The sequence below is a fragment of the Felis catus genome, chromosome B2 (assembly GCF_018350175.1).
Source record: "Felis catus isolate Fca126 chromosome B2, F.catus_Fca126_mat1.0, whole genome shotgun sequence".
Taxonomy (NCBI): Eukaryota; Metazoa; Chordata; class Mammalia; order Carnivora; family Felidae; genus Felis; species Felis catus.
Window position 1 is genome coordinate 68018658 of NC_058372.1, and position 14625 is coordinate 68033282.

The following is a 14625-nucleotide window of genomic DNA, read 5'->3' on the forward strand; positions in this document are numbered from 1 at the left end:
ATAAAGATGGATTTGTTAAGATCCAATATCATTATTCTACTCACGTAGAAGATGTAAGAGCAAATTCCCTTCATTAATGTCTTGTCAGGTCCACATTCATTTACTCCACAGAATTTACTGAGCAATTTGACACTGGTTCATGTTCTCCTAAGGACCAATTACAATTTTAGTGATTTCCTATGTAAAATAAAATTATTTGGTCACATGGAGTTTCACACACATTTACAATGCATGCTGTTTTGTGCACAGTTTCTGTGCAGGTTATCTTTATACTTGAGACTTTCTAGAACTCTGAAATAGATCTATGACATATGGTTAAATTTTGCTGTAACTTGGGTGTATATCTTGTGTGGGTGATGGTAATGGACTATAGAATACTTTCATATTTGTAAGTCTATATAAAAAATGCCAGTTCTTATCCTTTCTTCATTTCTAATTATCTTCAAATTTAACTTTTCATCAGATAGAATGGATTGTGTCTTCTTTCATTTTTATTAATCTTGGTTCTAGAAGAGATCCAAAGCAAATTTGGTATATTTCCCATTAACTGACAGAAATGAAATACCTGAAGTATTTAACATTTTCTTTATAGTCATTTTGTCCAGTGATGATGATGATGATGACAATGACAGGACTAACAGAAGAGAAAGCATATCTCCTCAACCTGCTGATTCAGCATGTTCTTCCCCAGCACCATCCACTGGAAAAGTAGAAGCAGCACTAAATGAAAATATCTGTAGAGTAGAGCATGAACTAAGAAGCATTCCAGCAGATTCAGAGTTAAATACAGTTACATTGCCAAGAAAAGCAAGAATGAAAGACCAGGTACTTTTCACATTTATTGACCTTCTACTCAGATTGGCTCTCCCCTTTGGGATGTAAATTTTTTTTTTGGAGGGTAATTTGGCAGTATCTTAAGGAGAAAAAGAATTATTTATTAAGTGGGGCTTAAAATACCACTTGGAAGTTTATTTAAAAGAACATTAAAACATACAAAAACAGATTTCTATTAAACTAAAAGCTTAAAGTGTAAAAAATTTCAAAACGAAGAAAAAACACCAACCTTACAAGTGAAATATAAACACATACTCTTGTATAATCTGGTGGACAGGAAGAAGCTATATCACTGACTTTTAGGATTTCTATGGTGCTGGTAGGAGGAATACCAAGGTACAGAAATACATGCATATTTTCTTTTTTATGAAGAACTTTCCAAAAAATAAAAAACATACATGTTAAAAAATTAACGTGTGTGGGTGCCTGGGTGGCTCAGTTGGTTAACTGTCCCACTCTTATGTTATATTTTGTGTATGTGTGTATTTATTTTTTATTTATTTAGAGAGAACGTACAAATGCAGGGGAGGGCCAGAGGGAGAGAGAGAGAGAGAATCCCAAGCAGGCAGAGTAGAATCCTCATTGAGTGCAGAGCTCGATGTGGGGCTCGATCCCATGACCCTGAAATCATGACCTAAGTTGACATCAAGAGTTGGGCGCTCAACGGACTTGAGCTCCCCAGGTGTTCCAAACATCCTTACTCTTCATTTTGGCTCAGGTCATGGTCTCACAGTTTGTGAGATCAAGCCCTCCATTGGGGGCTGTCAATGCAGAGCCTGCTTGGGATTCTCTCTCTCTCTACTCCTCCCCTGCTTGTGTGCATGTGCTTACACTCTCTCTCTCTCAAAACAAACTTTAAAAAAAAAAAACTACGTATGTGTATAAATGTTAGGAATTGTTATCAGTATAGATAAAATATGGAAAAATACATACTCAGTTGTTAAAATGGAAAAATAAAGTATGATGATAGTATAATCTTGGGAATGCCTTTCCAAGTATTTCAGCGCAAGCAAAAATAGTAAATAAAGAGATGAATATATATTATTAAATGAAAAGTACAGAACACTGTACCAAAATACCATAAACTGAATTTGATGGGTAGATGTGAGTGGGGGAAACAGTGAACTGTGTGACAAAGTGTGAATTGGTCCTTTATAGAAGCAAACCATAGAAAAATGAATAAAGGAAATAGAGATTTTACAATGTAGTGAAGTACTGAAAATGAAATTAAAATACATTTTGTTAACTGTCAGATTGTTGAAAATTTTTAAAGTATATAATAGTCTGTAATTTTGGTTAGTGTTGGAGAAATAGAGTGTTGGGTGTGTAAATTGGTATAGGTATGCTAGAGGGCAGTTAGGCATTAGTTTATACACATACACACACACACACACACACACACTCACACACACACACCATGATTGAGCAGCAAAAATGCTTGGAGGAAAATAGTGTTGTCATGGGGTAAGATCAGAAAGAACTCACATGTCCAGCATAGGAGGGTTCAGTTAAATAAATAATGGATTTCCATACGATGGAGTTTGTGAGTGAACAGTTTTCAGACTGGCACAGTGAATAGTAAGAGTTTCTCAGTGCTCTTTTAGAGGCTCCTTGGGAAAAATGTGGACCACTCGTTTCTAGACTCAGTCTCTCCACTTTGGATTCAACTGGAGCAGCTCTTATAATTACCAATTTTATTATTGAGCTAAATGATATTTTATTTGAAGAAATAATTCTGAAACTGAAAAAGCTTTTAAACCTCTTTAGTAGGTTTCTGTTAATAATTTGGGGAAATATTCATGATTAATCTGTTAATGAGCCTGAAAACTCAGTGTTGAGAAATAAATGTGTGTGTGTGCACAGTTGTAGAGATATAGGTATATATACATATATAATATTTTAATACATATTTTTACCTATACCATAGATCATGGAAATGTTTCTAGAGGGACAGTGGGAGAATAGTGCCTGTCTCTATGCAGTGGTTTTGTTTTTTTCTTGCTTTCTATCAAGATCATGTTTTATTCTTGTGATAATTATTAATAAAGTTTTTAGCGTAACTTTAGTTACATTTAAATTATATACTCCTAAAATGGTATTTTATATTATGATTAATTTGCATGTGGAAGTGACTGAAATTTTAACAAATCAAGTACATTTTAAAATATGTTAAAGAATCTTTTTGTAGTGTAAATAATCATTCCGCTAAATTATCTGTTTCTAAAGAATTGCTGATTTAATCCAAATATTACAGCCACTATCACTATTACTAGCTAATTTTTTCCCAGCATTTTACTGTGCATGAAGCGTTGTGCTCAGCTGTTTATATACTCTACATCATTTGAATAGATACTCTTCTATCTATTTTAGTTTAGGAAAGGAGTTTTAGGAAAGGAGTTTAGGAAAGGAGTTATTATTGTTTTAAAAATCAGATAATTACAAGGTGGTATAACTATGATATGGACCTAGGTAGTCTGATTTCCCAAAGTACATTCTTGGTGTTATGCTATTACTGTAATTTCAAGTAATGACTAGGTGTAAAGTATAGTATAGCTGGACAAAATAAGAAGGATTTCTGTTATATGAAACAATAAATATTTACATCCTCTGTTGAAGTAAAATTAGTCTTTAATATTTTGATAATTATGTTTTTTATGTTGGGTCTTCTTTGCATATGTCGGCTTAGTTTCAACCTTGTTTTTAGTTGCTTATAAAGTGAAAACATTTTTTTTCTTTTTCAGTTTGGTAATTCTATTGTCAACACACCTCTAAAACGTCGTAAAGTGACGTCTCAAGAAACTTTAGTTGATCCTGTATCTTTAAGCTGCCAAAGTTCCTTTGACAGTGTCATTTTAAACTGTCGAAGTATACGAGTAGGAACACTCTTCCGACTATTAATAGAACCTGTAATTGTAAGTACATTCTTAAGCTTTTTACTGTATCAGTTATAATTTTCAAAATTACATGGCTAAGGCTAATATATAATATTTTAAAATTTATAAATTAAAATATTTAATAGAATATTAAAAATTATTTCAAGATTTCAAATTGCTTTAAGAGTATGTAGACAATTATAAATAGTTCCTTACAGTAAAAATCGTTGGATAAAAAATTCTAATGTAATGTTCAAGGTAGTGACATATCCATCATAAGAAGATACTTACTCTCACTGAGTTAGAAAACTAATATGTTACTGTTTTATTCTCATGCCAGCTCAGTGCGTGAAAAGAGTATTTTAAAGAACGATAATGAGAGAACGATGAATCCAAAAGCTTTGGGGTCTGTAGAAAAATGTCTTGCAACATTAAGACTCCTAGAAATAGATTATTGGAATACAGTCATCACACAAGAGGCACTGTGCTTTTGGACTAGTTCAGTGTCCAGGAAGCCCAAAGGACTTTCTGTAGTTCCTTTATCTTACTTGTCATCCATGTTATTCTGCTGACACCAATTTAATTCAAATGTTTATTTTGCATTTGAAATTTTAATATAATTTTAATACAATATAACCAGCTTTCTTAGTCATCATTTTTCTTCTTCCTAATGTATTCTGTACATTATTGGTAAATTAATCTTCGTTTAGCACTACACTTAGTTTGTAAGCTCTTATTTTATGATTGCTTAACTTGGCGTCCCCAACTGTCTGTTTTCATCTATTGTTTGAAGCCTGGTCCCCTATTATTGTTCTTTAGACATAAAGTAGTGTCTTTAAGAAAATGCATTATGCCACATAAGGAAAGTTAAAAGGTAGCTATACTGTTGCTATTTCAATTATGGTAAGTAATAGCTATTTATTTTCTAGGATTCATAGTTTCAGGATACAATATGGCCAAATATGGCCAAAAAGAAAAAAATATATATAGGTTAGTATAGGAGAAAATAATATATGGACTTGATTTCTTATCAGAGCAAAACAGTATGTGAAACCTAAATTTTTTTTTTTAATTTTTAATTTTTGTTTTTTTACTGAGGGGGGGGTGCAAATGGGGGAGGGGCAGAGAGAGAGATTGGGATGAAGAGAATCACAAGCCGACTCTATGCTATTAGCATAAAGCCCAATGCAGGGTTGGAACTGTGAGGGCATGACCTGAGCCACAATCAAGAGTCAGACACTTAACTGACTGGGCTACCCAGACGTCCTGCGTTTTTTTGGTTGGTTGGTTGGTTGGTTGGTTGGTTGGTTGGTTTTTTTGTTTTGTTTTGTATTTTTTAATCAAAAAACTCCAGCTTCTCACCATTTAAAAACTAGAAGTACTCCAGAGATTTAAAGCAAATTATATATAGACTAGACAATCCATTATTACCCAATAACATTGTAACATATGTCGAGGTTGTCAAGGATTTATGAAATTTGTGTTTTGTTACAAGTCTTCATAGGACAAATTATCTTTCCTGGTTTCTGTCAGTTAACAAAAGTGTCATTCTAAGTCAAAATAGCTCAAAAATTCTCAGGGGCACCCTATAGGTTTTCTGGCTTTTTCCCAAATTGACACCGTTAATCAGAACTTTACACGATGATAATTAAGGCTTTGCTGGCATTTTAGATATTTAGTTGAAAGGTGCACATTTGGTCTCAAGGCTAGCTATCAAGAACTGCATTGGGGGACTGGCTGACTCAGTAGAGCATGCAATTCTTGATCTTGAGGTTGTGAGTTTGAGCCCCACATTGAGCGTAGAGATTACTTTAAAAAAAAAACCTACATAACATTAAAATCAGAATGAAAAATTTTTTTATATGAAAATTATAGGTTAGTGTATGTATGATTTAGTGAAGAAAATTAACTTCATGGATTTACTTTAAGAAGTAAAAGGCAGTATATGTAATATAGAATGTGTTCACACAGGTAATTTTTCTTCAAATGCTTAAGTGAAATATTTCAACCAAAAAGTTGTGCTTATAATGTGGAATTTTGCAGCTGTGGTGTTAACTTTCCTTACCATGGGATTCTTCCAAAGAACATTCTTTTTTTTTTTTTTTTTTTTTTTTAATTTTTTTTTTCAACGTTTATTTATTTTTGGGACAGAGAGAGACAGAGCATGAACGGGGGAGGGGCAGAGAGAGAGGGAGACACAGAATCGGAAACAGGCTCCAGGCTCCGAGCCATCAGCCCAGAGCCTGACGCGGGGCTCGAACTCACGGACCGCGAGATCGTGACCTGGCTGAAGTCGGACGCTTAACCGACTGCGCCACCCAGGCGCCCCACCAAAGAACATTCTTTAATGAAGGATAATTAATCTGTAATTTCTTCAGATAATATATTAAAGATGATTTGACATTTTCTTCTTGAATATAACTGCCTTGTGTTTTATAGTGAAGTGATTTATCTTCCATGTCATCATTAATCTCAGAAACAGATTTTAAATGTTTTATTGTTTTAAATATTTTATCAAATCTCATTTATTATTGGATAATTTAATTACTTTAATTTCATTCAGTGTAAGCATTGATACTATCTAGAAGTTCCACTTTTAAATCTTTATATTATCTTACTTTTAAGTAATCTGTCTATGCCCATTGTGGGGTTTGAACTCAAAACGCTGAGATCAAGAGTCACATGCTCGGGGCGCCTGGGTGGCACAGTTGGTTAAGCATCCAGCTTCATCTCAGGTCATGATCTCACTGTTTGTGGGTTCGAGCCCCATGTCGGGGCTGAGAGCCTGGATCCTGCTTGGGATTCTGTCTCCCTCTCTCTCTGCCCCTCCCCTGCTCGCTCTCTCTCTCTCTGTCTCTCTCTCAAAAATAAATAAAAATATTTTTTTAATTAAAAAAAAAAAGAGTCACATGCTCTACCAACTGAGACAGCCAGACACCCCTAGAAGTGCCAATTTTATTTAAAAGTAAATACTTTTAATTTACAGGAAAATGGCTTACATTATTAGGAATAGCATTTATACCCAAATATAATACAATCCCTCTTTTTTCCAATGAGAAGATATAAAATTTAAGGTTTTCAGCTACCTTAAATTTAGAAACTCTTGGATATGATGGTGAAAAAGCCCAATGTCTACTTGTAATTTAGTTACATACAAGTTTTTAAATGACAGATACTTAGATATGCTTCTTTCTATTCTTATATCTCATACAGCAGTTTTATTCAAATGCTTCCACATTAGTGTTTATGTCATCCTTATTGCCACTTTTTGAATCCTCTAACATACTTTTTAAAGCATGTAACTTCAGCTTCTATGTATGTTGTAATGTTTCCCTAGCTACAAGTAAGCATTCTTGGTGTCCCCATTTATCATATTATCTACAGGCATCGTCTTTAGAAGGTATGTTTAGTAACATTCTAGACTTAGTAATTATTGTAATAATTACTGAATTTATTTTATATCTCTTTGCTTCCTTTTCTTCATTGTGAAAATTTTATTTACTTTTTAAAAATGTTTATTCTGAAAGAGAGAGGGAGAATGAGAGCAAGAATTCCAAGCAGGCCCCATGCCATCAGTGCAGAGCCCTGTGTGGGGCTTGATCTCATTATCTGTGAGATCATGACCTGAGCCGAAATCAGAAGTCGAACAGTTAACCAACTGAGCCACTAAGGAGCCCCTACATTGTGAAAATTTTTAAACAAGAGTTGAAATAATTTTACAGTGAATGCTCATAAAACTCCCAGCTAGATTCTGCCATGAGCATTTTACTAATAAACTTGCTTTTAATATATCTGTTTGTTCTTTGGTATATCAATCCAACTTACTTATTTTTAAGTAGGCTCCGCACCAAATGTGGGGCTTGAACTCATGACCCTCAGATCAAGAGTTGCATATTCTACCAACTGAGCCAGGTGTCCTCCAACTTATTTTAAAATGCATTTTGAAGTTCTTGTCTGCCTTTTGCATTCTCTTAATGGTAACACAGAAAATGAGTAGGATATATTGACTTAATATGTCTTCTCCATGTTAAAATTATTAGCAAATCGCCTTTTTAGAAGTACCAATAATAACTGATTGAGGCAGAATTTTCAATGGAATGTAAAACCATTGGCGGAAAGGTTATTAGGGAACAAGGTATTCACAAGCTTTCAAGTATCTCTCCACAGGTTACTATTTAATTACTGAGGGAAAAATATTATCTTTACAGTGGAAAAACCTGACACACCTTTGCTAAGTGATTAAGCTTGTTATTAGTACAGCCTGACATCCTGTGCCTTCCAGTGTGATGTCGTAGGAGGTATAAGACATTACCTATGTGCTAAATTTGCTGGAAATGTGTGGCCTGAATTTTAAATTGAAGAAACACAAATTCAAGATGTTGTACATTTTGTAGAACCTAGCCTGGATTCTTCAAAGGTCATGTCATGAGGAACAGAGGGGGACATATTTCTGGTCTAGACCAAGGTAGACAAAAGAAACAAATGTAACCTTGACAGAATTATGGCTTGGGGAAGGTAAAACACAATAAAGGAAAATTTGGAACAGTTGGGGAAATTGGAGTAAGAAGTACATGTTGGATGGAATTAATTGTGATTTTCTTAGGTGTACTACTAATGCTGTTTTGGTTGTATAAGAGAATGTCCTTGTTCTTGGGAGATAAATGCTGAACGACTTAGGGAATGTCATGATGTCCTCTGCTTGTTTTATGCTGGTTTAGCAAAAGGAAGTGTATATGCATAGAAAGAGTGATGGGGAGTAATTGTGGCAAAATTTTAACAGTTGGTGAATCTAGGTAAAGGGTATTCAGGTGTTCATTGTAATGTTCTGTCAATATCTCTTTGAAGTTCTAAGAAATATAAACCAATATAAGAAATGTTCTAAGTATTTGAATAAAAAGGTGAAGCTTGCCTTTCTGAAGGAAAATTTGGAATGGGGGGGAGATCTCATATTTAAGTACATGGTAGATGGTTTTGTTTTTCTGCCTTCTATAGTCTAAGTCTCAAATAACAATACGACACTTAGGATATTTGTAGCAAAATCTTTGTAAGTTTATGATTGATACTAATTTATCTTACTTTTTAGTTTTGTTTAGATTTTATCAAGATACAGCTAGAAGGTAAGCTATTTTATGTCTTTTTAGTCACTATAGCTTTGTTTACAATAAAACACTTTACAAGAATAAAATATTAAATGATATTCATAGAATTCATGAAGATGAATTCATTTTTACATGTTTTCTTGACAAAGGGCATGTATCTTAATAGTGTAATTTAATTCTGTAACATTATAAAGCCCGTGTTTAATTTTTTAAGTATACTTCATTAGAATCCTCTTTTCATTTAAAAAAAAAAAATGTAGAAGCTTCTTTAAGATAGTTATAAAGATTTTTCATTTCCCACTGCAGTTACTGTTTATAGAGCGTAGCAAATATGTGGTTAACTTTAAACTTGTATTTCTTCACAGTTTCCTCCATTCTTGATTTTTAGAATTAATTCCTTTTCTATTTCCATTTATTTTCCTCCAGAACCAGAAAATGATCCTGTAGGGATTACTTTAAATACCTCTGATCTAACTAAATGTGAATGGTGTAATGTCCGAAAATTACCAGTTGTATTTCTTCAGACAATACCAGCAGTTTATCAAAAGCTGAGCATGCAACTGCAAATGAATATGGAAGATAAAGTTTGGAATGATTCTAAGGGAATAAATAAAGTAACAAGTAAGTTTTGTGGAACACATTAAAATAATACAGTGTGAGTGCACTTGAATAGATGTCCTATCTACAGTCCTTACAGTGATCTCGAAATATCTATATAGTCTCCCATTTTATAAATGATGAAAAAAGCCCACAGAAAGTAGAAGTTCTAAAGATAATACCCAGGTTTACCCATTTAGAAGGTTTTCAAAACGAGTTAAAACTCAAAAAAGATCTGCATTCCTTATTTTAAAACTATAATCGGAGTAAAATGAAAAAGAAAATTAATGCGCTAGAAGGAGTGCTAAGTGTAAATCGACCATATAATTCTGGAATCTTTGAAACACCCTGAGTAGGAAGTTTGTGGCTTCTTAGAATGAGTCTTCATCCTCTACAATAATAGATGTAGTTCTCCAGTTTGTATCTCTTCACCTCTGACGTTTATGACATAGGATGACTAATTGTAAGGTAAATACTTTTCAGCAGTAATTGCTACTTCAGCTTAATGATGAAAATTGATAGTTACTATTAAAGCTGTAAGAATTGGCATATTAGTGAACAGTAGTTTTTGCAATTAAATTCTCTAGAGCTACTAATAGTGCACCTGGCAATTTCTGTTTTACAAAAATGTTAATTAAAATATATTTAAAACTATAAATATAATTGGATTCTATTAGACGAGGTAAATTAATACATCCATGAACAGGTTTGTTCTTAAGCTTCCTGCTAGGGTAATGTGTCCTAGTTCCTTTTTCTTAATAACTTTCAGGTGACATTGTTAGATGACACCGTTACTGGTCTTTATTCCAGTATTTATTATACATCCACTGTATACCAAACTATTTTAAACATATGTACCAGGATTTCTAGTGATAGCCTTGGAAATAACTAGCTGTTACTCTTTTTTTAATATATATCTACCTATCTTTTTCTTTTAGACTTAAAGTTATTTTTTTTTTCAGATTTGGAAGAACAATACATAATTTTAATATTTCAAAATGGCCTTGATCCTCAGGCAAATATGGTATTTGAAAGTATCATTACCGACATTGGTATAAAGAATAATGTGTCCAATTTTTTTGCGAAAATTCCCTTTGAAGAAGCCAATAGCAGACTTGTTGCCTGTACAAGAACCTATGAAGAGAGCATCAAAGGAAGTTGCGGGCAAAAAGAAAACAAAATTAAAAATGTAATTATGTTTTTTAGTTTTTTAATGTAATTTTAAATAATGCCTAGCTTTAAAGGGAAATATTGGAGTTAGATCTTTTTAATTCCATTTCAGAATTATTTGCTTTTATATGTGATTCATAAACTATCTTGTGTCAGAAAATCAATGGTGGGTAGGTGACTTGGGACACAAATAGTACTTGGTACAGGTCTCAAAAGAATTTTTTTAGTTCTTTCCACATTGTATTATCTTTTCATCTTGTCTTTTTCTCTTATCCTGTTTTCTTTTTACCCCAGTCTAAACATACATGTTCATACTGCTACATTCAAATTAATCGTTACTCTTAAATTTGCTAGTGGTTCCTAGTGATGTATTGGATTCAGTACAAATAAAGGAATTTTGGTCCTTGATGTACATTTATATGTACCATGTGTACACATAGTTGAAAATTTGAGAACCAAAGAATACATATCATTTGCTTGTGACTGTCAACATATATATCCAGTTCTAGAATAACTAATCATACAGTAGGTAACTCTAAAGCCACCTGAACCAAAGGCTGTGTACTATAACACATAGTATAATGTTACATAATAAAAATTTGTCTCGGGGCGCCTGGGTGGCGCAGTCAGTTAAGCGTCCGACTTCAGCCAGGTCACGATCTCTCGGTTCGTGAGTTCAAGCCCTGCGGCGGGCTCTGGGCTGATGGTTCAGAGCCTGGAGCCTGTTTCCGATTCTGTGTCTCCCTCTCTCTCTGCCCCTCCCCCGTTCATGCTCTGTCTCTCTCTGTCCCAAAAATAAATAAACATTGAAAAAAAAAAATTAAAAAAAAAAAATTTGTCTCCTTATCATGCAACTGAATTTTGCCGACTTAATTTATTAGAAATACTTAAAATCTTCCAACCTGCCTACAAATTGGAAATAGGGTTATCCAAGGCACAATCTTGGTGAAGCTGAGTAAGGTCTCACCAGAGAAGAGCTATTCACACAGTAAGTGGGTTGAGGAAAAGAACAGAAGGAAGAGGAACCATTCCCCTTCTTTTGTAAAACTTGCTATAAGAGATTGTTAATGAGGAAGAAAAAAGCAACTGGAGCTGTAAGGCAGCTGCAATAGAATAAAATTTCAACGCAGGGTCTTTCTTTGTTTCTTTGTTTCTTTCTTTGTTATTCTGGAGAACTAAAGCTCATTGGACTGGGTTCCCTGAGCCTCTCCTCCCATATCCCATGGATTGCCTAGCCATTGAACTTAGATAGACCTCCAGTCTCAGAAGAAAAAACCACTATATTTGTTCTTTCGATTTACAAACATAATCCAAATAAGGATGATAGAGATCTTAGATAAGATACCATAAAACCATTGTTACAAAAATTGGAAGCATATCACTGTTCTTGAAACTACACCTACAAAGAATGTGGACCATAGTTTTGCCTGTTTCTTTTTAAAGTCACGTATACTTTTTAAATTCATATTTGTAATTTTCTTTAATTGAAAAGTATTCTTGTCTTGTGTTTACTTTTTTTTTTTAGTGAAAAATTTCTCAGTTGACTTTGTAAACTGGTAATTTAATTTCCTTTACTAGGTGTCCCTTGAATCTAAAATACAACTTAAAAACAAACAAGAATTCCAGTTCTTTGATGATGAGGAAGAAACTGGAGAGAATCATACCATCTTCATGGGCCCCGTAGAAAAGTGAGAGTATTCATTTATGTTTGCAGTGCTTTTAAATTTCTTTTCCGTTTTATTAAATTTCAATTCTGTACATACACACACACACACACACACACTTGTGGTTTTTGCTTGTGTTTTTTTGTTTATTTTGTTACAGATTGATAGTATATCCACCACCTCCAGCTAAGGGAGGCATCTCCGTTACTAATGAGGACCTACACTGTCTAAGTGAAGGAGAATTTTTAAATGATGTTATTATAGACTTTTATTTGAAGTAAGTTAATTTTCTTTCTTTTAGCACATTTTTAACATTCTATAATGTATATCTTTGTTTTCTAGAATCAAAACTTTTTAATTTTTTTATTCTATCACTACCACTTATATGACATTTGGGAAATTATTTAATGTCCCTACCTGTGTGTTTTCTCATTTAAAAAATGAAAATAATATCTAAAAGGGTATGAGAATTAAATAATACATGTCAAGCACTAGGAAAATACTTGGCAAATACAACATGTTCATAAATTCTAGATTATTATGTTGTTATTGTTATACTGCCTCAAGCCTTTTAAAAAATTGTTACTACCTTAGGTTAGGTAATAAATTATTGTGTAAGCACAAAAGTATGATTTTTTACTTGGTATTTCATCAAGTGCCAGCTATGAACCACGTACTGTGTTAGAAGTTTATGGTTTTGTAGGGAGTAGAAAAAGGGATTAAAGCTTTGACAGGAGCATTAACATGGTATAGATATAGCAGCAAAAGAATGTTTCATTCTCTTCATGGGTACAGAAATAGGAGGGACCAAGAAGCTTTCCTGGAAGAGCTTATATCATGACCCAGTATACACATGCTTAATACATGTGTGTGCAGTGTTTCTGTATGTTTAAGTTTATATGTGTTCAGTGGTTTGTGATATAAAATGAGTGTGTATATGAAACAAAACAGAACTTACCTTATCAGTATGTCTAGCACTTGCCAATATTTTCTAGTTTATTCAGGGCACCTGGGTGGCTCAGTCAGTTAAGCATCAGACTCTTGATTTTGGCTTAGGTAGTGATCTCACAGTTCTTGAGTTCGAGCCCCCAAGTCAGGCTCTCAAAATAAATAAATAAACTTAAAAATATATTTTTTTTCTAGTTCATTCAAATGTATTTCATAAAACTATTTTTTTAAAGAACTGGTTGTTGAAAGCTGCTGAATTGATATTATAGCTTACTAATGGTTGCACTCAACAGTTTCGGAAAAGAAAACATTGTTATAAAGAGTGAAAGGTTTGATCAGAGAAATGTTTGATATTATAATTGAGCTTCCTTAAGATCATTTTGACAAGAATGTTCATTGTGGGTGTGTAGTTGAGAGATGACTTAAGGAAATTAATTAAGGTGATATAAGAAGCCTGATTAAGTCATTTTATTTGGAGTGAAGAGGAAATAAATGTTTTTTAGGAGGTAGAGTTGTTTAGCAACTGATTGAATGGATATTAAGAAAGAGAGGAATGGATGGCAGATAACTCCTCGCTTTCCAACTACTGAGACCTGCTAAATGATTTTGTCACTACCTGTGAGGCAGTGAATGCAAAAACAGAACAGGTTTGGATGGAGGACAGGATGAGTTCCTTTTAGATGTCTTTAATAACAACAGAAGGGACAGTGCCAATAAGCAGTTGAACATATGGTTCTGGAAGTCATTTGAGTTCTTGCTTGGAGGCATAGAGAGTTAGGAGGTTTTATTTTGCAAGTGGTAATTTAATTATGAGAATGGGTGAAATTGCTTAGGAAGAAATACAGAATGAGGAAAAGAGCTACAAGAACAGAATCTGGAAAGTTAAAGAGAGACAGGGAAGAAAGAGATTCTCTTGACTAAATTTTGAAGGATCTGATAGGTAAGAAGAAAAGTCTGGAGAGCGTTATGTCATGAAGTTGAAAGGAAGTGAAAGTTTTAAATAAAGAGGATACATTTAATGTCAGTACAGCAGAGGTCAAGGTAGATAAGGGCTAAAAGTAACTTTAAGGTTGTAGTGACCCTGAGCTAGATCGGGGTCAAATGTAGAGCTGGACTTGTACCTGGTCCCTGAGGAATAATGAGATACTCTATTCTCTCCCTCTCTAGCAGAGGTGGTATCAATGGAGTCCTAGTGGGGAGCCTTCCACCCCTACTTACTATTAACATTGAGCCCCTCCACCTCTCATAACAATGGTGGCCTAGTAGAGAACCTGAACTTCACCTCCACCTAGTGGTAATGAGATAGCACCCACCGCATCCACTGGAAGGCGGTGCCAGGGGAGGCCTGCTACAGCACAAGAACTAAATCAGATCTAGAGTCCTATAATATAATATTCAAACTGTCCATATTTCACTTGAAAATTACTTATCTCATCAAGA

The 14625-nt window shown here is 33.9% G+C and overlaps 1 protein-coding gene across 8 annotated transcripts in view; it reads left to right on the top strand.

The window, feature by feature from the left end:
* Nucleotides 1-14625, top strand: part of SENP6 (SUMO specific peptidase 6) — a 117410-nt gene that overhangs the window by 76063 nt on the left and 26722 nt on the right. For 5 of the 8 annotated variants that reach the window (XM_006931853.5, XM_045057751.1, XM_045057752.1 and 2 more), the window contains 7 exons: nt 593-825; nt 3576-3746; nt 8791-8824; nt 9233-9427; nt 10366-10592; nt 12152-12261; nt 12398-12514. In XM_006931853.5, coding sequence (XP_006931915.1) covers nt 593-825; nt 3576-3746; nt 8791-8824; nt 9233-9427; nt 10366-10592; nt 12152-12261; nt 12398-12514 — 1087 coding nt within the window. Of the gene's footprint in view, nt 1-592; nt 826-3575; nt 3747-8790; nt 8825-9232; nt 9428-10365; nt 10593-12151; nt 12262-12397; nt 12519-14625 lie in introns of those variants that run through there. The other 3 variants (XM_045057756.1, XM_045057753.1, XM_045057755.1) reach the window with 3 other exon arrangements.